The sequence below is a fragment of the Anoplophora glabripennis genome, unplaced genomic scaffold (genome assembly GCF_000390285.2).
Source record: "Anoplophora glabripennis isolate ALB-LARVAE unplaced genomic scaffold, Agla_2.0 scaffold491, whole genome shotgun sequence".
In the NCBI taxonomy this organism is placed as follows: domain Eukaryota; kingdom Metazoa; phylum Arthropoda; class Insecta; order Coleoptera; family Cerambycidae; genus Anoplophora; species Anoplophora glabripennis.
Genome location: NW_019416602.1, coordinates 50428 through 74946, shown reverse-complemented (window position 1 = coordinate 74946; position 24519 = coordinate 50428). Strand labels below are relative to the sequence as shown.

The 24519-nt window shown below is 32.1% G+C and overlaps 1 protein-coding gene across 1 annotated transcript in view; it reads left to right on the top strand.

Moving 5' to 3' along the window:
• LOC108912037 (protein big brother) overlaps positions 1–3213 on the top strand; it is a 55631-nt gene extending 52418 nt beyond the window's left edge. Inside the window, exon 3 of the mRNA XM_018717183.1 lies at positions 399–3213. Within this exon, the coding sequence (XP_018572699.1) occupies positions 399–686 (288 nt within the window). The 3' untranslated portion in view covers positions 687–3213. The remainder of the gene's footprint in view (positions 1–398) is intronic.
• The last annotated feature ends 21306 nt before the right edge of the window (positions 3214–24519 follow it).

Genomic DNA, 24519 nt, shown 5'->3' with positions numbered 1-24519 from the left:
CCCTACGTCCAAATTTTCAGAACCAACTTGACCACGTTTTTATTTGAACGCTCGTTATTTTAGAAAATACTATTTTTTTAATTTTGGGCGGCCTAGTTGAAACGATATAAAATTTTTGTAGATATAAGTACAGGTCTTAAATTGGACCCTTGAGGTACATCAGAATGTGACACATACCAGAAAGGATTAAGTGGATTGAATGGTATAATTAAATATTTGTATTTTTTGTGTCGCTTTCTTTCGGAAACCAAACAACCAGTTAAAATTTCCCTTTCTTTTATAAAAATAAGCAAACCAAGCTCTGGACCGTTTCCGAAACAGCTCCCACTTAGATCTAAAAACAAACTGCCTCACCGACCAAAAGTAAACAACGAATTAATGCCCGCCGTTATTTCCAGGTCCACATAAAATCCGGCTTTATTATGAACGGCGTCTGCGTCAGATGGAGAGGCTGGATCGACATGGAGCGCCTCGACGGCGTCGGTTGTTTGGAATATAACGAGGAGCGGGCGGCGCAGGAGGACGCCCTCCTCAGGGAGCAGATCGAGAGGTACAACCAGCGGCTGCGAGAGTTCGAGGACAAGCAGCGGGTGTACAGGCAGGACAGACCCGATCAGGACTTAGAGGTACGTCACGCGGGTTTGCCCATGCAGCAGAGGCACCACCAATACATGAAACTGTTCTGACGGAAGTAGGTGCTTGCGTTGTTCGAAGGGTCGTGGAATTGTTTTTCACGAATTTCGATGTGATATTCTTCACACTTGTTTTTTGGTGGGCCCAGATGAAGGTCCTTAGTCATTTCGTCCGGATTTATTTTTTGTGACTTAATGCTAATAGCCTCGCATGTTTCATTGATACATTTAGATTACACATTTACATAAAACTCGAAATTAGTAGCCAAATTACTAACAGTCGATAGTAGAGTGAAGTTGCTGAATGTGGAGTAAAATTTGTTTTTAATGAAAAAAATTGAAAAAAATATTTTTAGCAACCAAATTCCTTAATTTAATAAGTTAAAGTATAAGTATAATAGCGTAAATGATTGGTTATTTGACAATACATAACTTTAAATAAAATATCAAACTAAAGAAAAGGTAACAACAAAATATAAAAAATAGACTGGTAGGTAACGTATAAACGTATAACATACTTAGGCATTTTAAGTAATGAAATTGCAGAGTAACTGAAATTCAGATATTTTACATAAAGATAAAAAAGAATGAGCTTTATGTTAGGAATATTTAATAATCAACAGAAATCACAGATATAAGGATCATTTTCCACAACTGAAAATTCTTCGTGTTGTGCCTAATAATTGTACGTTATTCAAATTTTCCACATTATTTTTTGAAATTTTTTCAACGTTAAACATATTTCGATCAGGATTCTTTTTCTATAAAATTTCAGAGATTTGAATTAATTGTAAAGAAGATGAAAATATTATTATGACTAAACATTTAGTTTAAATTAGGTGCATACTTGTCATATTGCCATGTAAATTAAATAATTTTGTTGTTCAAATTGCTATCATTTAATCGATATTGCTCACAGTTTCCTTCAAATCAGGGTATTCTATGATCCCTATTCCACAATCGGCTACTTTACTAATGCAGTGGCGTACATAGAATTTTGTCATGGAGGACGACTATTTAAAGTGAGACAATAAGAATATTTTATAGACTGTTAAAGATACACTATGTTTCAAATTACAACGAAATTGCACAGTAATTTGTCGAAACTTTTCCTGAAATTAAATCTGACATATTTTTTATCTTGCACTACACTTGAGAGATTTTTTCTATTTGTCTGTGTTTTGAGATGCGATAGACAACTTTCTTTTCTTAGGGACACATCAAGGGTTATTTTTATGATTAAATAATGAAAAAAGTTATGAACCCAGTGGTATGTTATCGGCCTATTATAAATTAAGATCAAAATAACAATCTGATAGTCTCTGAACATGACATTTCATGACATATTGTTGGACAATTAATTTATTTCTTTGTTTAATCACATGAGAGAACAATATGGCATCCACAAGAAAAAAATGGTTATCATATCTAGAAAACAATGAATTATATAGAAAATCTCACAGTAGTAATCAATAGGACAAACAAATTACAGCCCAAAATCCGTTTCCTCATTTATTTATTATATCTCCACAGAATTACTTGAATGTTCTAGATATAATTTAAGAAATAGTTTCAGCAAAATATTGCGCAATTTATTTGAGCACCCTGTAACTCTAAGAGTTTACTATGTCTGAGTAATCTCCCATTAAACAGTGTTCTAAGCCGGAAAACAGATAGAAATTACTATTATAGCTTACGTCACTGGTAGGATTTTTGGCCAAGGAATATTTAAAAAATAACAATTTTCTGTCTGTTCTATGTTTCTTCTTTTTATTGAACACCTTTAGAACTCTTAAGTTACAAATATTAAAAAAATAATATTTAACATTTATAAACTACTTGCATCTGGAGTAAAGAACTCTAGAACTCTAGTTAGTCCTGAAGATGTTCAACAAAGAAACGAAACATTTCTTAAATTTTAATTCGTTCAGAAAATCCACTATATACCTACTACTTACTCACTGATTTAGTTAATTTTTCTTTGTTTTTTTCGGAACTCGTGAAAAATGTCTCGAATAAAAAAATTGTAGATGTGTTGTCAAACCTTTGACGATTTTGACACAGGTATATTATAATCACGATATAAAAAATACTCAGTTCTTTACTGAAACTTATTTTAAACGTTACCAAATAAATCTACCTTTTGATAAAGGTATATACAGAGGTTTAAATATAGCAGTTAATAATTCTAAAAGCACTTTTAAGTCCAAAAAGAAACTTCTGAATTTATTTCATAACTGAAATGTTATGTGGGATAGCAATTACCCCACAATTATTTTTAAGACTTCAAATATTCTTTTAATTTGACAAAAAACTGTATAAAAAGATTATTTATAATAATTATGTATGTAAATTCCGTAATCTATGACAAATCTCAAACAAGTAAAATGTAAGGTATTTTGATGCATAGGTTATTTTGTTTTATATTATATGATGAGTTTTGTAAATATTTTTGTTTTTTTTTTTGTAATTTGGTTTTTATGATTATGTAAATACTTGAAACTTGTTAAATGTTATATAACGAATTTGCAATATGGTTGTAAATAGGCGTAATAGGTACAATAAACGATTTTATGTGACAGTTTTTGTTTTATTTTGAGTTGTTTTATTTTTTATATATATATAGCTTGTACATAGTGGTTCAGGAAAATTAAGATTTGAATTCAAAAAGACAAAATAAGAAAAAAGTTACGTGATGCCTGGAAAAGTTTCGTTCATTTTCTTAAATACCTGTGAAGCTAACTGAAATACAGGGTGTTAGAAGATTGACTGCCCTAATTTTAACAGACGATAGAATATATTAAAATAAACAAAAAAACCTTATATGACATGGTTCCTAAACTCAACCATTTCCGAGAAAAAAATTATCAAAATCTCCAAAATGATGTACAAAAGTTCGAATAATTAAGAAATATTGACATAACTGCCATAAAATACAATGTTTATCACATTTTTGAACTTTGTTTTTTGGTAAGTACCTGAATTATTTTTAATACGTATGATTATTTGAACGACGTGAATCTTTGGGTACTTTAATTACATATTTTTCAAATACGTAATTTGATTAAAAATTAAGTTCCGGTTTTAAGAGATTCATAAATTACTAAAATTCGAGCTAAAATTTAAGCACAACACTATCTTCGTACTACAAAATCGATAAATTTTATTTTATTTATTTAAGAAGTGGAAAACAATTGTTTTGAAACTTACTAAATGTTTCACAATAATAGTGTTGTTTACATTTTTTCCGTAGTCGCGTGTACACGTGGTGTGCATCAGCAGGTCAAGCGCTGTTGTCAGGTTGTGATGAAACTTCCCAATATTAATACTCGCTGTATTTTGAAAACTGTTAATCTTACGCTTCTGTAATATACAACTTTTTTGTTCATTTATGATTACTCTCATACCGAAGTAATGGCGGTCAAATTTCTTACTCCCTGTATAATAATGAAATTTGAGTTAATGATGAGCATAATACTAATGGTAAAAATTCGTTGATTTTTAATATAAATACGTAAAATCAGTGGCGGTGATGCGGGGGATAATTGTCATTAGGAACACCACTAGCTATTTTGGAAATCATAACATTACTTTCACTTTTATTATCTGTTTTTTAAGATAAGGATAGAAGATCTCTTTTACTTTGTTGAGAAAACAGACTGCTCAATATATTTCTTTTTAAAACTTGCCTTACCGTCATCATGAACTTCAACACATTATTTAAAATTGCACATATTTTTTTTACAAATAATTTATTTTAATCAAAGTGTCTAGAAAACTCTTGGCGTAGAATTGTTGCACTTAGAATATTATTTAAAATATAATTTATATGTGATATAATATGATTTTTTTTTCAAAAATTAATACACTTTATTGCAGTCATTAATTCATAGGACTTCTCTAAGTAGATATTTTAGACAATAAAAATGCATGTCTTAAAAGATAAGTCATTGTTGTATGGATACAGTCTACAACTATATTTCATTATCGTCGGAAACAGTACCTAGAGATACCTATAAGTAGGATCGTATTCGATGCAAAGTAGAGCAAAAAATTGTCGGCCTTTTATCAAAGGAAAATCGTGTCATAATTTTTAGGAGGCGTAAGATGAACCATTTCAAATTTAAAATGAAATTGAATGTAAAATCTGAAATACCGCTGCATACTGTGTTCTGATACTAGCTGTAGTCGGCCAGGTGCATCGAGTGTACGAAGTGGTCGGTTATACGTCAAATACTAACCTGGCGAGCTTGATCGTAAAGCAGGGAACAATAAACAGTGGCGCGTACAGAGGTGAAATGTAGTACATATGTGGAATTTAAATAACGAATTGGATTTATAATAAATTACATTTAAAACAAATAGTGTATGAGAATAAAGGGATTTTTGTAGGAACAGGGTTCCAGACGTGAACTGATCCCTTCATCGCACCCCATTACGATTCTTTTTTTTACAAGGAGAACGAAGTTTCAAAGCAAAAACCTTGTATAACAGATATAATATAAATATTTACAGAATGAAAACAAAATATAAATCCTATGATATGATTCTATCAAATGAAAACACTAACAATAATTCTCTATCAATCTCAACAAAATAAGTTATTTTTCTATCAAACAAGAAATACTAACAAATTATAAACAAAATATAAATTCTATGATTTATATACTGTACGCCGAACTGCATTTTTCTCATCTTCATTTAATATTAATTTCTTCTATCCACTCCATTTTTTAGGTTTCTTAACGTCTCCTTCATTAATCCATAATGCATAAAGAAATTATTCAATTTCCAAAACCCCCTAAAACGTGTTGCACTGATTCCCTTGACAGGCAATGATTTATTACTTTGCATCGAATATGATCCTACTATACCTAGATTATAGTTCATGAACAGACATAGTTAAAATTTGCATAAGAAAATGCTTAGATACAGTGTAAAACGTAATATTCCCAAGACAAACGCAGGATTTCATGAGGAAAAAATATTTTATTAATTAAAAAGTTGACAATGTTCTGAAAGGGTAGACATTGCCATTAAATATAGAAGAGGATATCGGAAATCTAAAAGGCCACAAACAGATCAATAGTCCACTTGTTGATTTTCAAATATCAATGAATATCCGGTACATTAAATGGTCGTAGCTGAATCTTAAATGGATGCAGATGCAGTTTTTTTTTAAATCTGCTGCATTGTGCTTTCTGAAGTGTTTCATAGCAGTGACCGATGGCGCACTGAGATTACGGAAATTTCCGCCCCACTATCACTCACCATAGCAATAATTTCGGCTGAACGTCTAGTACGAGACCGGCCTGTTTTTTTATTGTCTGCGATCGAACCTATTTGTTCATATTTGGCAACTAATCTTTTCACAGTTGTTTCATTCGGGTCTTTCCTTCTATCGAAAATTCCATGTAATTTGTGCACAGTCTCAGCTACACACTCTCCGTACTTGTAAAGAATATTCATAATCTTCACTCGCTCATCCGTAGTATAACGCTCCATTATGTCTAACCGCACCTGTTTACTGCAACATGTGGCTTGGACAATGCTGCCAACTGTTCAGAATGAAAATGGCGCACAATTCAAATTCTGTGTTACTTTTGGGACACCATATATAATCAGCATCTCAGTACGCTTCAAATGTTGTGCTGTTCGGTTAATTTCCATATCTATATGTTTTGGAATTTTTACAATTACGTACTGAGCATTATTCAATATTAATTTATTTTAAAGATAATATATTAGTTTTTATTTGTGATTTGTATTGAACACATTTATAGATAACCTTGAAAAAAACCTAAAAAATTATATAGTAAGTCAATATGCTTTATGTAATACTTCTCTGTGTCCTGTGACGACGTAAATTACTGTAAATCGATTAGCAAAATGGCACATAAATCTCTCAAAACATAATAGAAGGCTGGGAATACCAAATACATAAAGTTGCGGAAAAATTGCAAACATTCCACTTACACAACCGGAAAATGGTGAATAAATATTTATATTTGCACAATTTGTTAGCGAAACGTTTATAACGAAGCTTTTTGAATGAGATTTATGACATTTGGTTAAACATAGTTCAAGTAGTAAATTTCTAAGTTAAGAGGTGTAGAAAGTAAATTTAATGGTTTTGTATGGCAAAATCTTGGCTGAAAATCAATTGCCTGAATTACCAATTCTGCGTTTTCCTTGGGATATGAATGGAATGGATCAAAATGAAATAATGGAAATATTACAATTAATAACACTAGAAAGAAATCTTTTACTTGTACCTATGTATAAGTGAAAACCTGAAGTTTGTTCGAATTTATATGTTCATTCCGTCCTCCATTATTGTTTATATCCATGAACGTATTCCAGGTTTAACTTCGTCAAAACCAAGACAAGATAATAGCAGTAAAAATGTCCAAGTTGAATTTATGACGTGAAACAATCAAATGTATACATTTTTAGTACTTCCAAAGTATTTTTATGGACTACTGACGCCGGTGCACAAACACAATAATCCGTAAGCCGCGTGAGCGTCAGACCGATGAATTTCACATTTAAACACACCAGTTTGTGCCCTTCGGCGTAAAATTGGAGCGTACGGAAGCTGTTTATTCATCTTGTCGTCTCCCACGCAGATTTTGATATCCCTCAGGGTGCATTACAGATAGATCCCAGTCGACAGTATGCTATTATGCGTCTTTAATCGGATTTACTAATGCATTATGCACCTGTGGGGACGATTCGAGACTTTATACGGGTCACATGATTTATATTCTTATGCTAGGGATAATTTCCTTATACGCCGTGCAATGAAGGGATTATGTATTAAAAAGTGCTGTTACCTACTGAAATCCAAATCAAGATTCCTAATTGAATATATCTATAAGATGGTGTGCTTAATTATCGATGATAATTCCGATAATAAAGGAAGTTAAAAAAAAATAAAAAATTTCATTAACTTGTACCGTTTCAAGATGTTAAAGTTTTTGAAAAATGTCAATCTAAGCTGAGCTCTGGAAGATATTTGAAATGTATTTAAACATCTTCCGGTTGATACCCACAACCTTTAATCCACATGTATTTTATTGCGCAAGCGCCTGTGTAGTAACGGACAGCGGCGGTGGATGAACCATAGTAGTCATATTGGTCCATCCATAGCGTTATTTTTGCTTTTGTGTCATTGCATACATTTTTATTCCATTGATAGTGATTTTAATGAGACCGATTGTCCTTTAATGTTGTCAAAAATATGCAGTTCTTGACCTTAGGTCAGGGGTTCCCAGACTGTGTGTCGCGACGCCCTGGGGCGTCGCACCGCTACCCAAGAACGTCGTACCGCTTATCCTGGCGTCATGAGACAGACGATATGCACAGGTCGCTTATGTATTGAGTGTTGAGTGAATATCTTATCATCCCCCTCGCTCTTCTGTTTGTCCAATCTTTCATTCGTTTATCGAGTCGTTTATTGTTGTCATCTTTTGTTTTCGTCGATTAAAATCAATTATTGATGAATTTTATAAACTTAGAAGGGCGTCGCAAAAAAATTACATACTGTAAAAGAAGTTGTAGTATAAAAAAGATTGGGAACCCCTGCCTTAGGTAATAAAGTGTTGTTTTTTCCTTTTAACAGAATTGTTACCCTTGAAATCGATTTTTAATTCTTAACTTTGAATTAGATATCTCATGCTTTAAAGTTAATCGTTTTTGACCATTCGTAAGAAAAAACAGATAATCAAAATAAATCTAAAACTGGTCATTTCATAAAAGAATTATCTTCAAATGCAATTTTCAGTATAATATGTATTATCAAGTTAGAAAATTATGTGATCTAGAAAGGTATTCCCTGGTTTTTGAATCCCTAAAGATTACATTGTATTAAAAATTGTATTTGCTACGAAAAATTCCTATAAATTCATTTATAGAACCACCATTTTTCGTTTAAATGTAACTCGAAAATATATTGTTTTTCAAATAAAATAGTGATTATTTTCTCTTTGAAATACAATTACGAATCAAATGAACTGATTTAACTTCGTAATATGAAATTATAGGGCATTCCCCAGTATCTCCGTCACTGGCTGGTATAATTGTATAAAAATTCAATACACTTCAACCTTTATTTAGTTGATACCAGCCCAAGATTTTTAATCTAAGTGAAACATCTTTCAAGATTTTTGCATGAGTTTACAAAAATTGTAACATCCTTCATATTGAAAACAAAGGTGTTTGAGATACCAGGTCATAGGAGTTTTTTGTCTTCAAAACAATCTAAAGATCTCTTTTATTATACAGGGCGATTCAATCATAATGTCATTAATTTTAAGGGAAGATATCGCTGGCGGCATTGATACATCACGGCTCCCAAGTCAACTCGATGTTGGCCTGAAGCGACGTTGCCAAATTTTAACATTTTCCTAATATTAGACATCATAAATAAACGGTTATATTGACTATTTTAGAAACTGAAGTTTTTTATCCAGACTAAATTTAAAACATCATCTATCACATTCAAGTCATTTTCCCGATGCCCTGCAGGTTCTTGTTGCGGTAGCAAAGACCCGGTATCGCGAAGACGTTGAAAAACTCGCACAAAGGTTCGCGGACTTGGAAAATGTTGTCTAGGGAAACGCCTCCGATATTCTGCTGCTGCGGCATTCGCATTTCCTAAACATTCTCCAGATAAAGTCACCATTTCCGTATGTTCAAAATCCGCAAAATTAGCCATTACGACCGACACGCGAAACAGTCCGAAATAAACTGCGGGTTGTATTTAATTCTGCATACTTTCTACATATCCGTTTCCATATGTATGACGAGATCTTTAAATTTGCCGGAAAACGATGCGGAAGATGCGATCAACGGTGGTAGATTTGAATATTTTATTTTTATTTATGTAGTTCTGGTGTGGCAACGTTATTTCGCTTCAATGTTTGAACGCTTTGTGGTCCGCTGGCACGTTCTGGTCAGAAAATGTGAGGGCGCCGAATTAGCGGGAGTTAGGGGTAATTTGCTTATACTTTAAAAGGTCGAGAAAATTTCGATTTTCAGACTTTATTAGGCCTTCCGAGTGCGCGGTGAAAAAATAAAAAATAACAACATTATAACTCACCCTCTATAAATGTACTTAAGGATTAACCTGTATAAATTGCACATATTTTATGCTTTTTTGACCTTCCTTCTTTAGTTAAAGATGACACATAATTTACATCAGTTATACTCACTAAAATAGTTAACCGATATGTAAAAAAATTCTTTCTTATCAATTTTCTATTAATCCATTCTCTGCGCATTGCCCTAATATGAGTATTTACGCTATAGAACTCCGATATGCGACGTGACAGCTTAGACAATGGAGTACAAGACTCTTCACTTGTTTGTTATTCATTAACATGGATCAAGTGAACTTATGCTGCGAGGGGTGCTCGTCGGATCATTATGATGCGTACAGCGATAGGGATTTAATGAATAATCCTCAATGCGTGATCTCGCAATGATTAAAATCTCCTGTATAATAAGCCTTTTTACGTAGCAAGGCAGGTTTGTGACAATTGGAAAGGGCTAAGGATAAGAAAGAGGCAGAAGTTGTTTTACAAATTATATTCGATGTCAGCATATCATTGAATGTTGCATAAAGTGTTTCGAAAATGGTGCTCTATACTTACAGTAATGTTTTTTGAGTTAACCAACACTTTGCAAGCCCAGGAAGTTTTGAGACATATTTTTCCAGAAAGTAAGTAAATGTGAGGATAGTCTTGAGCTAATTTATACAATAGTAGAAATCTATTAATAAAATACTACAATTTTCCTGTAGTAATTAATAATACAGCCATTTTCGTAAATTAACTTTATATAAACAGTAAAATAAAGTAGCGGAATATTTTCTTTATTTATCACGTTTCCTCAAAATTTCTCAAAACAATATTAATGGAGGGGAATGATGTTGTTTTATATTGCTATAATGGCACTGCCATCAACAGTTAATAGTGGCCAGTAACTTAAATGTTAAATTACATACACTTGTTTTAATCTCAATGAAATGTCAACGCAGATATCAAATTACATCGACAAATCTAAGTTCAATTTGTTTTTGTCTTTTGAAAATTTTCTCCAATCTTTTGGAAAAAAAATTGAATCGATTCTATTGGCATCAATTTCTACGAATGATTTTGGTGAAAATTTGGTTCTCGAAATCATATTTTTAACAAAAACAGAAGCATCGTATACACTTTAGGATATTTTTGTGAAATAGGAAAGTTCTAAAGGACATAGAGATGGGTTTCTGGTAACCACAACGTTGAACCAAAAATCTGAGTCCATATTGAAATTCTTTGACAAAATTTTATAGATTTAAAATATTCGTAAAAATAAAGAATATTTGAATTTTTCTGTATTATCCGATAGCTTCCTTATTTGATAAGTTAAGGAAAAATTATACAAAAGATTAGCTTTTACAAAATACAAACTGATTAAACAAATAGATTGTGAATATACCTGTTGTGTATTGTTTATGTACAATCTAATCATCCATTTAGTTAGCTATAATTACCACACTTAACAAAATATTCAGCAGAGATAGTCCTTTATAGTTACTTAGCAAGGTTGAATTTGTCTGGACCTAGCAATGGAAATCACATTCAAACGCATATGATGGAAAATGTCACAAACTGGCAGATAAAATTTGAACAAGAATAAAAATAAATCGATATTATATTTTATTGTTATTAATCAGTTTTAGTACATATAGTTATAAACGAATTAAATTGCCAACAGGTGATTCTTTTCTTTCATTTTCAGTCATTGTCATTTTATTTGTAAAAAATCACGATCTTAAAAGTGATGGATCGCTTCCACCGCTCATTCGTCGAACAAAAAATACCCCTGTCGAACGATTCTCAACCATTTTCATAAATTAACACATCACTGCTTACGGAAATCATAAATTTCCCCCGAATGTCCAAATATTATATGCAATCTAGCATGCCTCTTCACCGTGAATGGCCCTGTAGGTGATTCCGATCGCCCTGCTTTTAATAAATCATCTGTCGATCTCCGCATTATGTTATTACTGTTATTTGCAGCGATTCAGCATCCTGTTTAGGCAAACAACTACACAAAAGGCCTTTTGCACCGGTCAGCCGGCACACAATAGAGATGTAGGCCCTATACATTACTGCCTTCGCTAGGAAGTTAAGTGCTATTAAGGCACAAGTGAATGATATACGATGATATTTTTGTATGCTAAAAATGCCCACAGACAGAATAGTTCAACTTTCATTTAGTTAAAAATTCAGTAATTCACTTAGTAGAAACTGGTCAATTGTAACAAAAATTACAACAAATATTTTGGTGCGTAAAGCATTTTTCTTTAAATCTTTAAATAATTAAATGAACAATATTTCTCCTAAATAGTTAATAAATAGGATAATTTGTTACAAGTTACAAGCCACAGTGACAATTGTAACGCATCGAGATGCAGTTGTAACAGTTGTAAAAAGTATGTAATAATGCCCTATTTTTAAATTATGTTTTTATTTAAAAAAACAACGATACTAACTCTAAAGAAACTATATGCTGTAGGAGTAAAATCAGTAAAAAATCAACAAAAATATTTGCAATATAAATTTCCAACATAAAATAGAACATACAAATGTGGGAAAAAATCTAATTCTTGAAGTATATAAAAGAGTGTATTAAAAATCTTACTTAAAAATAAATCTCAATAATTTTTTTGAGAAGACCAGAATTGCAGTTAGTACAAATAAAATAGTTATAATGCTGAACATATTTGCCAAGTTGTTTTTCTTGTTCATTGCCGAAGTATACGTTTTAGCCAGTGATGAGTGTTCTATCTGTTTTCAGTTGTTTAATAAAGCTGATGTTATTGATAATTCCGATTGCTGGCTTTTTACACAATGTATTGGAGAATTGCATTTTAACTCGATCCTTACGTAGTAATTCAATAATTCCAGTTGACAACAACATAAATAATGAAGAAAATCAGTCACATAAAGACGGGTATCCATTTGTGTCAAATGTCCCGTAACGTAACACCGAACATGTTACGTTACAGCTAGTGGAGACGGAAAATTGTTGCATGGTACGTGTAACAAATTTGACACGCGTAACTAATCCGGGACGAACCATCAGTTGTCGGTTTTTAGTCGTCGCATCAAAGGGATGCAACAGTACTTTCTGCCACATGTTGAGACGGGGTTACCCTTTTGGCCGTAACGTTGCCTATTGCACATGTGATTTTGTCTTATTTTTTGTTTCGTCAGTCTTTTGTATATGGTCTGGGGTCAGTCTGTTTTCTGCAGTGACTAGGAAGAGTGTGTTTTTCTGTGTTTGTGCCATGGAGTGGAGTAAAGAAAAGATTTCCGGAGATTTCCGTTTCTTATTCTTCAAAATTGTATGATGAATAAAAATATATGACGCTGCTGCTAACTGCAATTGCAGTGACGAATCCATTATTGCAGTCAGGTTCATACTGCGAGTTTATGTTCCTGTGTCGTCTCGTAACCTTATTTTGTTACGTTACGGAATGAATGATACGACCAAAACCACACATACTTTCGCAGCGAACCGTGTCACCTTTTGCAACAGGCCGTAACATGTTCGTTGTTACGTTACGGAGCATTGCCACAAGTTGATATCCGCCTTTAGATGTTGTAATATGTTACAATCGACACTATAAAAGGTTGTAACAATTTTCTGCAATACGCATGTTACAGTTAACACTACAGATATCATCTTATTTAATCTAATTCATTTGCAAGAGAACAAGAAAAATTTAAATAACTGACGTACCTAAAATTTACTGACCTGCTGTAAATGCAATAATTTTCACCTAACAAGAATTAAATATTTTTTTTATTTATTTAAATATATACTGAAAAATACTAAGGTAGTTATAACTTTTCACATGACTTGGTGGTAATGCCAATTCAATTGACACCCTGTTTTAACCGCTACTGACCATCTTTACTTGATTTGACGACGGTTTAGTGTAAAATGAAATGACGTAATCCTAAAATGAAAAAATTATTGGAAATTAAATTCTTTATGTAAATATGTGTCATATAAAACTATTGGAAATAAGAGCAGGTGAAACAAAGGAAACGCCATCAATTTTGCACCAGAACTGATTTAAATTCTCTCCAGTTTTACATTATGAGACTGAACCGTATTCTGCAGAGGGATTTTGTAAGGGTTGCGCTACCCTTCCGTGTTTTACTGCAGGCCGGGGGCTGATAATAGCATTCCTAGGGGGCTGATTCAATAAACCAATTTAATTGAAATCAAAATATCTACGAATGCAATAAAACATCCCCTGTAGTTTAAACTTCTTAAATTGTCCATCTTTTGTTGTAGGATTTCAATATTGCGACTAATTTGATTTTCGGACGCTGTGGATGGGGTGGGACTCTACACCTGTTTCTACAGGAATAGATTGCGAGCATTTTATTTGACGAAATAATCAATATCACTCTGTGCACCTCTTCTACTTTAAGGACTAATATTAATAGATAGGTACATTTATGCAAATGAAAGATTTAAGAGGAAATATCTAGAATACGAACAAGTTATACACCAAAATTTAACAAGAGTCTCCATTTTCAAAATTAGTAAGCCTCTATTAACATCATAGGTCTTAATTGAGCTACTTACTTTAGTTTATTATTAAAATTTGTATTAAAACTACTGAACATCGTTAGGATGAGAGGATATACATTTATTCACTTGTTTTAATATTGTTATTCATGTTATAACATAAAAAGTAACAATGTTAAAACTTTCTCACATTCTAAACAATCGTCTAACTTCAATAAAAGAGTAAATCTCATCGTAATATGAAAAGCCCTTCAAAATTAAATTCCTCCGAGTAGTTGCAGATTTTACGCCCTTATTAGACGCCCCATGGGGGGCTCCGCGGGGTGTCGCCCCCCTTCCCGTTCCGCTCAACAATATCGGAGCCGACGGGGGCCCTTATTGACATCTGAAAAGGTGCCGAAGTGAAAAATCAAAAAAGGGGGCCCATATTTGTGTTTACGATGCCACCCGCGGCGATTCAAGTTTAGCCACGTTTTTGTTACAATATTTCACTCTGTTCAGCATATGCTCGACCTGGATGTACGAATAATAAGCTTAGCGTCAGAATTGGATATAAGGCTGACGTTAATGTTGTTTGCTCTGTATGTTTCACAGGTAATTTTGAGGTCTTTTCATAAATTCGTACGTCTGTACGATTATTTTTAGGTTTAAAAGGGATTCATTAATATTCAAGTGGATTCAAGAACAATCTGAATAAACTAGTAAAGTAGCGTGTGTTTGATCTTCTAAAAGGGTAAATTTTATTTTTATTGCTATTTTAGAACAATATAAAATTAAGATCATTGTGATGATTACAGACGAATTTGTGACATGATTATTTATATAATCAGTGGCATACAAGGAGATGAAAAAAGGGTAAAAAATGTTAGCCACATACTACTCATTAAAATAAGAAAAAAAGACGCCATAAGCGTAGGTCCGGTTTCAAGATGCAGTGTGAGAGTTTTTAAAAAATATGTCACGGGAGGATAAACGTAGATCATACTGTTCGCTTAATTTGAGCCGTTGAGACTCTTGATAACATGATGTTACATGGTCGATTTTTTTCAAACCAAATGGATACCTTAAACAACTGTTTTGTACTTTTTGCAGAGTATATTTGTCAGATTGTAACAAGCAAGGCAATATATGGTAACACAATAAGTTAATGACGACATAACCAAGTTCCACATAATTTTTATTTAATTTCTTTGCAAAAAGAATCTTTATACATATAAAATAACTTCAATTTCCCAAAAGACTTTTTAACCAAATAGATAACATGACTCTGAAATCTTAAGTTAACGTTTATACACCCAGGTTTTTACAATCATCTTGAGGTTATATTAAATATATATATAAAAATTATGCTATGATTTTGAAAAGTTTGATTTTAAAAAGTTGGACATGCAAAACAGCGTTATAAACAAATTGTCCCAGGGTCGAGCAAAAGCTGCTCGGGAATTCGCTCTTTTTACATTAAATAGAGCATATTTTTACGGTAATTAAAAAAATGCAAGAGTTGTAACTTACTGGTTAAACTATTAATTATTAAAAATTTGTTCTACAAAAAGTTTAAATTTACTCAAAATAGACAGTTTGTTTTAATCATATGTAAAGAGAAGATGCACTGATACTGTCTAAAGCCAGTTATTTGATATATAATCTTAGTTTTTTTGTTTATTTGGGTATATTGTTACCTCTGAAAAAAAATTAAAATTGATTAAATTAATTTTTCCGTCAAAATGCTAAACTAGGAATGACATTTTTTTTCTAAATAATTTGATAGGTAGTTAAAATTTAGTTTATTTGTATGCTTCTATACCTAAAATATCATATAATGTTTATTTTATGCATGATCATTATCCTTTTAATATTTTTGTAGCTAACAAAGATCCAACTTCACGAAGTAATAAATGGGCCTTTAAATCACAATTTGGTTAACTTGCCTGAATTTTTGATATAAGTTAGTTTGAGGTATATAATAAAAATAAGTGACAGTATTTTTTTTCAATCCCCAGCAAGGGGTCAAAAAAGATAAAATAAAGGGGGGTTTCAAGATAACTCAAAAGGGGTAGAGCTAGAAAAAATATTTCTTATAAAAGTTGTAGAGCATAAAATTCTACATAACAATGGTCTTTTGACTTTTTCTTGTATGTATTATTAAACTTAATAGAGTTAGGGTGGCTAGAAGTTAAGGGATGATTTCAGAAATTAAAAAAAATTATAACAAGCAGAAAAATGAATGAATTTCATTTAAATTTTTTAATAATTAATTTTCATGATTCGACACTAAAACAATACTTTTCCTATGCCATTCAATTGATTATTTAAAATAATGAAAAGTTGCTTTCGAAATTTTGTTTTATGACAAATCACGTTCGTTTGTGAAATTGACGAAATTGTTATAACTTTTTTATTAAAAATTAAAAAATATATCTGTTTCTCTGAAAAGATACTTTACATTTTTTAGAGTAGATTGAAAAAATTATAAAATTCGTTCATTTTTCTGCTTATGATTTTTTAAATTTCTGAAATCATCCCTTAACTCTGTTAATTTTAATAGTACAAGAAAAAGTCAATTCACCATTTTTATGTAGAATTTTATGTTCTACAACTTTTATAAGAAACTTTTTTTTAGTTCTTAGTACTTTTGAGTTATCTTGAAAAACCCCTTTGTTTTGTCTTTTTTCACCCCTAGCCGGGGGTTGAAAAAAAAATTACTGTCACTTATTGTTATTATATACCTCAAAGTAACTTATATCAAAAATTCAGGCAAGTTGACTAAAATTGCGATTTAAAGGACCATTTAATTGGACTAATATATATTTCAATGTCTAATAAAATAATTGCGGTCTTCTGAACTTTTCTTGACTTTTCGTTTTAATTGCTTTGACAGTTTAAATTTGTCAAATGAAAGCAAATAGATTTTCGAAACGCCAACAACTTTTTAAAGTGCGCGATACAAAATCATGCGTATTTTGTACTATATTTTATATTTGTCTGTTTTTTCAGTGTAAGACTTTTTAGTTCGGCTGGTTTTAAACTGTTTTTATAAATATAACCCTTGATTAATCCCTTTCGCGCAAGGATTTTTTCAATAATTTAAATTTTTTCACAGCCGGCAAAATACTCGAAAAATAAAGAACAAAAACTACGGCACAAATAAATACCTTTTTTTTTTTGACTGTCAGATTTTTGGTGAGGCACATGTAGTTTCATAATGTAACCTTTCACTGATCCTCTTGACGCAAGGGTTTATTAAATTTTTTTCATAAGTGCAAAAATACCCGAATTAAAGAAAACAAAGATTTACATTTTTAGTATAATACTAGTAAAGTAAAAAGATAGTTGTCGCTAAACCAAATGAGGATTACTGGGATGTGTCTAACTCCCTTTTTCATCAATCCGCCCTTTCCATCCTTGCGTTCCTGCAAACAGGACGACGGGAGAGAGCAAGGCGCGAAGAGGGTGCGAGAGAGATCTGCCGTCCCGCGACGGCCGGTAGCTTTAATGCAGCGAGAGGTCGCCCTTTAATTTGCGAGGGTCGCGCCCCCTGATTTGCCACCCTCGTCGCTCGTTATAGAAAGCGGGGCTCTCCGTCCCCGCACAAAAAAAAACTGTCAGGACTCTGTTATGCATATTGTCATTGTTATCGACGTGATTTCGATATGCATTCTTTTAGCGCTATTTCTAAACGCTCGTCTCGTAATGAACCCGGTTGTTAGTTATTGATTGAGTGGATGGATGTCCGCGTTGAATGGAAAATGTGAAAGTTTATGCGGACAAAGAATAGTAAAAGGTGAATTAATTGTGCGTGGTGCGTAAATATGGGTGTTGTTAAGAAAACGTATCAATATTTTGTTACAAAAGTTTCATAAAATTTTCAGGATATATTTTTTAATAAAAACTGTTATTACTATATAACAATATTCTAATGTAATTTTCCTAAAAATAGGTATCCTAATAGATTTATCGACGTTTAAAAAATATTGTGCCCTATGGTGGGCATTGGCTCATTATATGGGCATACTATACCCTTAAAATGGCTATACTTAAAATTTCTAGATAACTACAAAGCCGTAAATAAGAGGACTATGATTCCTAAGTAAACGAAACTAACTGATGAATAATGATTATTTTTATTTTATTTTACAACATCCAACAGTGTTAAAATTAATTACCAGATGAGGTGAACAAAGAAAATACACATAAACGCTACGACTTACCAAATCGGAACTAATTTAAAATTGCTTGTTTTATGTATGCAGGTGTATTAAAAATATCTAGCTGGAATTTAATATATATTAGCCTTATTTGGAAAAAGGCCAGTCAGTGGCGGCTAGTGAAAATTAAAATGGTTATATTTTGATAATGAAGCACGGGACCCATGTCGTTTTTCAGGACAAACTATTAAAATGGAATTTGCGAAATATAACATTAAAATAAAGAAAGATTGCTGACGCGACTCTGAGATCTCAAAAAGGGTTTTACATATTATATTATTTGTGCAAAATATTTTTTTTATAATCAACTAATAGGCATTTTTTCTTTCATTTCTGACATAAATATCCTTTGTATCCTATATTTCAAAGTCCATGTACCTTTATGAAAAATAAAAATTTTGATAAAAATAAAAAACCAGCTGTTGTATGTATAGGTATGTTGAATACGAAAAAAAAAAATAAATATAACGCCTCATTTAATTTTTTATTTCATATATTTTTTTATTTATCATGAAAGTTCTTTTTGTGGTTTTACAAATCATTCTTCAGAAAATTATCTACCTATAGTATAGGTTCCAAAGGTGTCGAAGGCATTATAATATTGTCTCCAAACTATAGATGTTAAACATTCTAACATATAGGGTGATTCACAAATGGTGATCAAAAATGAAACCTCGTATTCTTTGGTGTTAAACTTCCAAAAATGTTTTTAAATTTTTTAAATAATTTAAAAACTAGTAAGTGAAATAATTTGAAATTGGGCACATGTATTTATGTAAACATTGTCTAAAATCTAAAGGCTTTTACTAAAATTTACAGGCTCCAGCGGCGGAGATACAGGGTATCGGTGGGATATTTTTCTAAATAAAATAGTACGCCACTGCCATACGATAACAACTATGATATATTCGGATTCGTTTTTCAATTTTCTACAAATTACTACTCTCTTACGTTTTTTTAAAAAAACTAATTTTCGAGTAAAACGTACCAAGAACACACTTCGATATTCCATTACAATTCTTTTTAAAATTACATAGTGGGCAGCGATAGCAACTTTGATATTCTAAGTAGTTAGAATAATAATAATAGCTCTGCTCCTCATTCTAACTATGAGAATTAGCCCAGAAGTCGGAGACTTGTGCGGGAGAGGAGGCGGCATATTATTATTACGCAGGCCGCATTTGCGCCCAGGAACGACTTATGTTGGTAGGCCCTAACCACCATTCAGTGCAGGAATGAGGGAAACCTGGAAAACCTCATTAATTAGGGGCGTGGTCAAATACCAACCGGTGTCAATCACATCACATTGACCCAAGCCAACATTCTTCTACCCCATCATACCTGCACAGAGGGTGACAATCCTCCGTACAAGCATAGCTAATCTACGGTCTACCGGCCGCGGGATTCGAAACCCGGGTAGATCGACACATCGATTTAAGTACTGACGCCTTAAACCATGCGGCTATCGACCGTGTTAGAAGAAAGAATAAATAATGCTTTTCATCAGATTCAAACAACAATAAATTTCGAACAAATTACATTTTCGTTACTAAAAAGATGTCGGGCCTGTGTTCGTCGAAATGGTGTTAATTTTGAACATTTACTCAAATAAAATCATTAAAATGGTGACTAATGTTATTCATTTCTTTATTCGAATAAATAACTGAATGATTAGTGCTTGTCATGTCATTTAAGTAAAAATGTTTTCAGTTCGATTTTTAAGTTTTTCTTGGAAATCAGGCTATTTTCGATAAACATAAGAGAGTAGTAATTTGTAGAAAATTGAAAGACGAATCCGAAAATATAACATATAAAATATAACATAGGAGAACATAGGTACCTACATGTGCCCAATTTAAATTATTTCACTTACTAGTTTTCAAATTATTTAAAAAAATTAAAAATATTTTTTAAAGTTTTACAGCCTTTTAACGAAGCGTCCTACATAAAAACTTTATAGGAAAGTCTCCCCTTAAAATTCACCAAAGAATACGAGGTTTCAGTTTTGGTCACTATTTTTGAATCACCTTGTGATTCACAATTTTAAGTAATTTCAAGGTTTCAGTGCGAGGGAAGTATAGACTGAATCTAACAATAAAGCCATACAAAATAATTTAAAGTTTTCGTAGAGGTATTGTTTATCTCATTTCTGAGGTGTGTTTTATGTTTTTTTAATATGTTCATTTAATGTTAGGGTGCTGTCAAAAGTTACTTTTAAACCAGTAAAAGTCCCGTCTTCAGAGGGTATCATACTACTTTACATTTAGACATATTTAAACGATTTGCAGAAAAGCATTCTTCAGTTCATTTTAAGTTTTTTAACAGATGAACGCAGTCATCATAACTCACTATAAATTTTTAGGTCAACAGTTTTTCACTATCAAGTCAATTAAGGGCCTTAAATAAATTAGTATAAATTACGTCAAACAGAGATTATTTTTCCTATACTCCAGAAATAAACTGGGCAATGATAAAATCGATTATACAAGAGAATTTCTAAAACTTTGCAAACTTAAAAATAATGGAAATGGGTAAAAATTTTGAAAGAATTGACTTATCACATTTACACATTTTTAATAATAAATTCTACAGGCTTCAGACAGTTTCTATATCTCAGGCATGGTAGACATTTTCAAACATTTTTTATTTTGATGTTGATAATTAACTTCTCTTGTCGCGTGAGGATTGCCCATTGGTGGTTGTTGTGAAAATTTTGTATAAAGTTACATGAGAAACTGGCCTGGGTATTAAGCTTCATTTTAACGAATTTTTACGTATGATTCCAAGATAATCTACTAGACATAATAGAAAATCATTTCCAATAACAGTTTTCTATCAATATTTCGGTTGGAATGTCGGTGACCACCTTATTGGGGCTCATTTTCTTCCACCTAGACTTAATGGGTAACAAAAAGCTTTTAGTATACGTTCTACTTGAACTTTTAGAGAAAGTTCCTCTAAAACAAAGAAATCGTTTGTGGTACATGCACGACCGTGCTCCACTACACTTTAGTATTTGTACGTCAATTTTTGGATCAAACTTACCGTAATTGTTGGGTCGACAGAGCACGTCCACAAACCGATTTTGAATCCTTTGGATATGTCTTTATGAGTAATTTCTTGGAGTTTGTGTGTATACTTAATTAACACCCTGTAGGTCCCACTCAAATATAATTACATAAAAACGCAACTGGCAATAAAGAGATGATTATGGATCATTCCTTATGTCTTAAAAGTTATTACCGTATATACAGTCCGTACAATGTTGGTTGAGATAGAATTCCAAGAGATCCCTGCGTCACTTTCTTGGAACTAATCGCATTGACACCCGAGGTAGAAAGACATTGGATGCGGTAAATTATTACAGTAGTTCCGATAACGGAACTTTATTGGCTCATTCCTTTCTTGGAATTCTATTTCAACAAATATTAGATGGACTTTACAGATGGACTTTATCCCTGAAGAGGTCGTCCCCTGACGTATTTTGTAGGAAAAAAAATGGTGTTGAAATATGGGCTTAGGGGATTCAGCTATGTTTGTTGTTTGTTTGTAAAACAAACTTAACATCCAGCAAACTTTGGTAACATAGAAATATATATTTTTCTATTACTAGTAAAATGCCCATCCTGTATGAGATATAAAAAAATATTAGATTTTAACAGAAATTTCTTAGAAAGGGAAACTAAAAAAATGTGCAACGTCTTAGAAATCCAATAATTTTTTGCTTGATTTCAGATTTTTTTCGCTCTGTCAAATTTCTCTTCACTCAGTTTGAGTTTTTATATTTTAATAGATGTGCTAGGACATGGCTCCATAGGTCATTTTAATTTTTTCATCTTCCTTTTTCTGTTGCCGTTTTGCTTTTTATCATATCCTGCACATGTCTTTAGTGGACAAAAGCGTGTTTACCTGGCTGCAACGGCCAGTCAGAAATCCGAAAATTCTGAGTAACTTTTTGTTCGCTTTCTCGAACACCTGTGCTCGTCTCGAGATTTGCGCAAAGCCCTCGGAAGGCGTCATTAAGAGATTTAAATTTCACTTAAGTCGACGGTGCCCTAAAACGTTTTTATTGTCCATCTAAAACGTTTAGCAACTTTACACGGTCATGCAGTACGATTTTATCGTGGGAATGCAATCGCTTCTTAAGGAAATGGACAAGTAGCAGAGCTAATAGCACCATTGCAGATAACAAGTGTGCTTATTTTACAATTCAGTGAACATGCGTTGTTTTGCTTCGCGTTCGTTTTTTGGTTTTATGTAATGGCTACCAGAGCATTTATAGAATAATAGTTTTCTGAACTACTTACATATGTACTTAAATTATTTAGACCACTGAGATATTTGCGTATAAAAAATGGGTCCATATATAATTTTTGACATCGACGAATGAGTAAATTTTTGAATTAACACAAAAACAAAATTAAGAGAGATAATACACGAAACGAAACGTAGTAAGGATTATTTTGTGGCTACATATAAGGGATGATTCTTTCAGCGTTTATATAAGCATGGACCCACAAATCAATTGTTTTCGAGACACATGGTGTTGAAATTAAAAAAAATCACGCTTTCTAAAATATTTTAATTTTTTCTACTTGTACACCAATAGTCCTGAAGACGTTAGATGCAAATGACGAAACTTAGTCTAATAATTTATATAAATTAAGGTAAAAATATATTGCATTCGTATATTAACAGGCGGTGGAAATGCTAAATGTTATTCTCATTGAAAATCCCAGGAAGTCGAAACCGTTGGATTTAAAAAAAAATTGATCCCTACCTGTAATAAACTGTAGTGCTTCCAAGGAAAAAGGTACATTTCATTTTACTTCATTTAAAATAACCACTTCCAATTTATCACTCTTTTTATTTCCACTAATGTTATCAACAAACACTCCAGATAATATTTCACAGGAAAGCTAAAACGTAAGCAATCATTTATTAATTCCAGCCCATAAATGAAATTAAAACGTCGGTGAAAGTTACTTGGGTGCTTTGCATGATAATTTGCATCAGTCCATGTGTGAGCATTATGGAAGTTGAGACTATCATCCCTCTTGAAATAGCATTCGTCAATTATTAGTTATTACCAATACGCTTCTTGAATAACCTACTGCTGCTTCCGTACCATTGAGCAGCCACTTACAAAAGTGCTGCAGTAAAGACAGCGAATACTTGTATCATTTGGAAATGATAAGAGTAAGTACAACCCGTTGATCTTCTTCAATTTGTGCCAAACAAAACTTCTGAAAAATAAAAACTTCCTGGGCAATTTGTCGTGTACCTACTAGTTACCCTTTTCATTACTTCATCAAGAACATCTACCCCGTATCGATTTGTTTTTCCGCCATCATGACCTTTGATTGCAAATTTCCAGTTTTTCTTTCTGACTAAATAACCCGGAAAAAGATATTTTCAGAAGGGGTCTGCTTGTTTGGAAATTTGCCTAAATACATACGCCCTACTCCAGACTATTATCATGGTCATGTAGTCGTAGTTGGTGTAACTCATCATTTTATGCCAACTACTAACTTAACGACAACTAATGACAATAACTAAATTAATGAATACAATTAATCAAAAATAAACTCTCTTAAATTTGGTGTGATCAAATTTACAAAAATTTTATACTTTATTAAATTTGAAAGTTAATTTGCCTGTTATTTTTTTTTATTATTTAGTAACTCTCAGCAGTTGCTACATTAGGTAAAAGAAAAATTTATTAGCCTTTACATTGATTAATTATTATTTTTTTAATTAAATGCGGTTCAGCTAACTCAAATACTCCAATTTAACTTTGAAACATAAATTACCTTTTATTTAAATACGACAATAAATTTGTTATTTTCATAATTTATTAACAAAAAATGTTTATTTTGAACATAGCGGCAATAATATTTCCATTGTTCTTCTTATTCTTCTTATTAAAACTACTTTTCATTATTATTTTATATCTAGCAACATCAACATATACCTACTGGGAGATGTAACTTCGCGAAAAGTATAAATACTTTCTTGGAAAGTTCTTTTTGTATTTGTTTTCTAAAATCCTCTTTTGAAAAAAAAAATTATCTTAT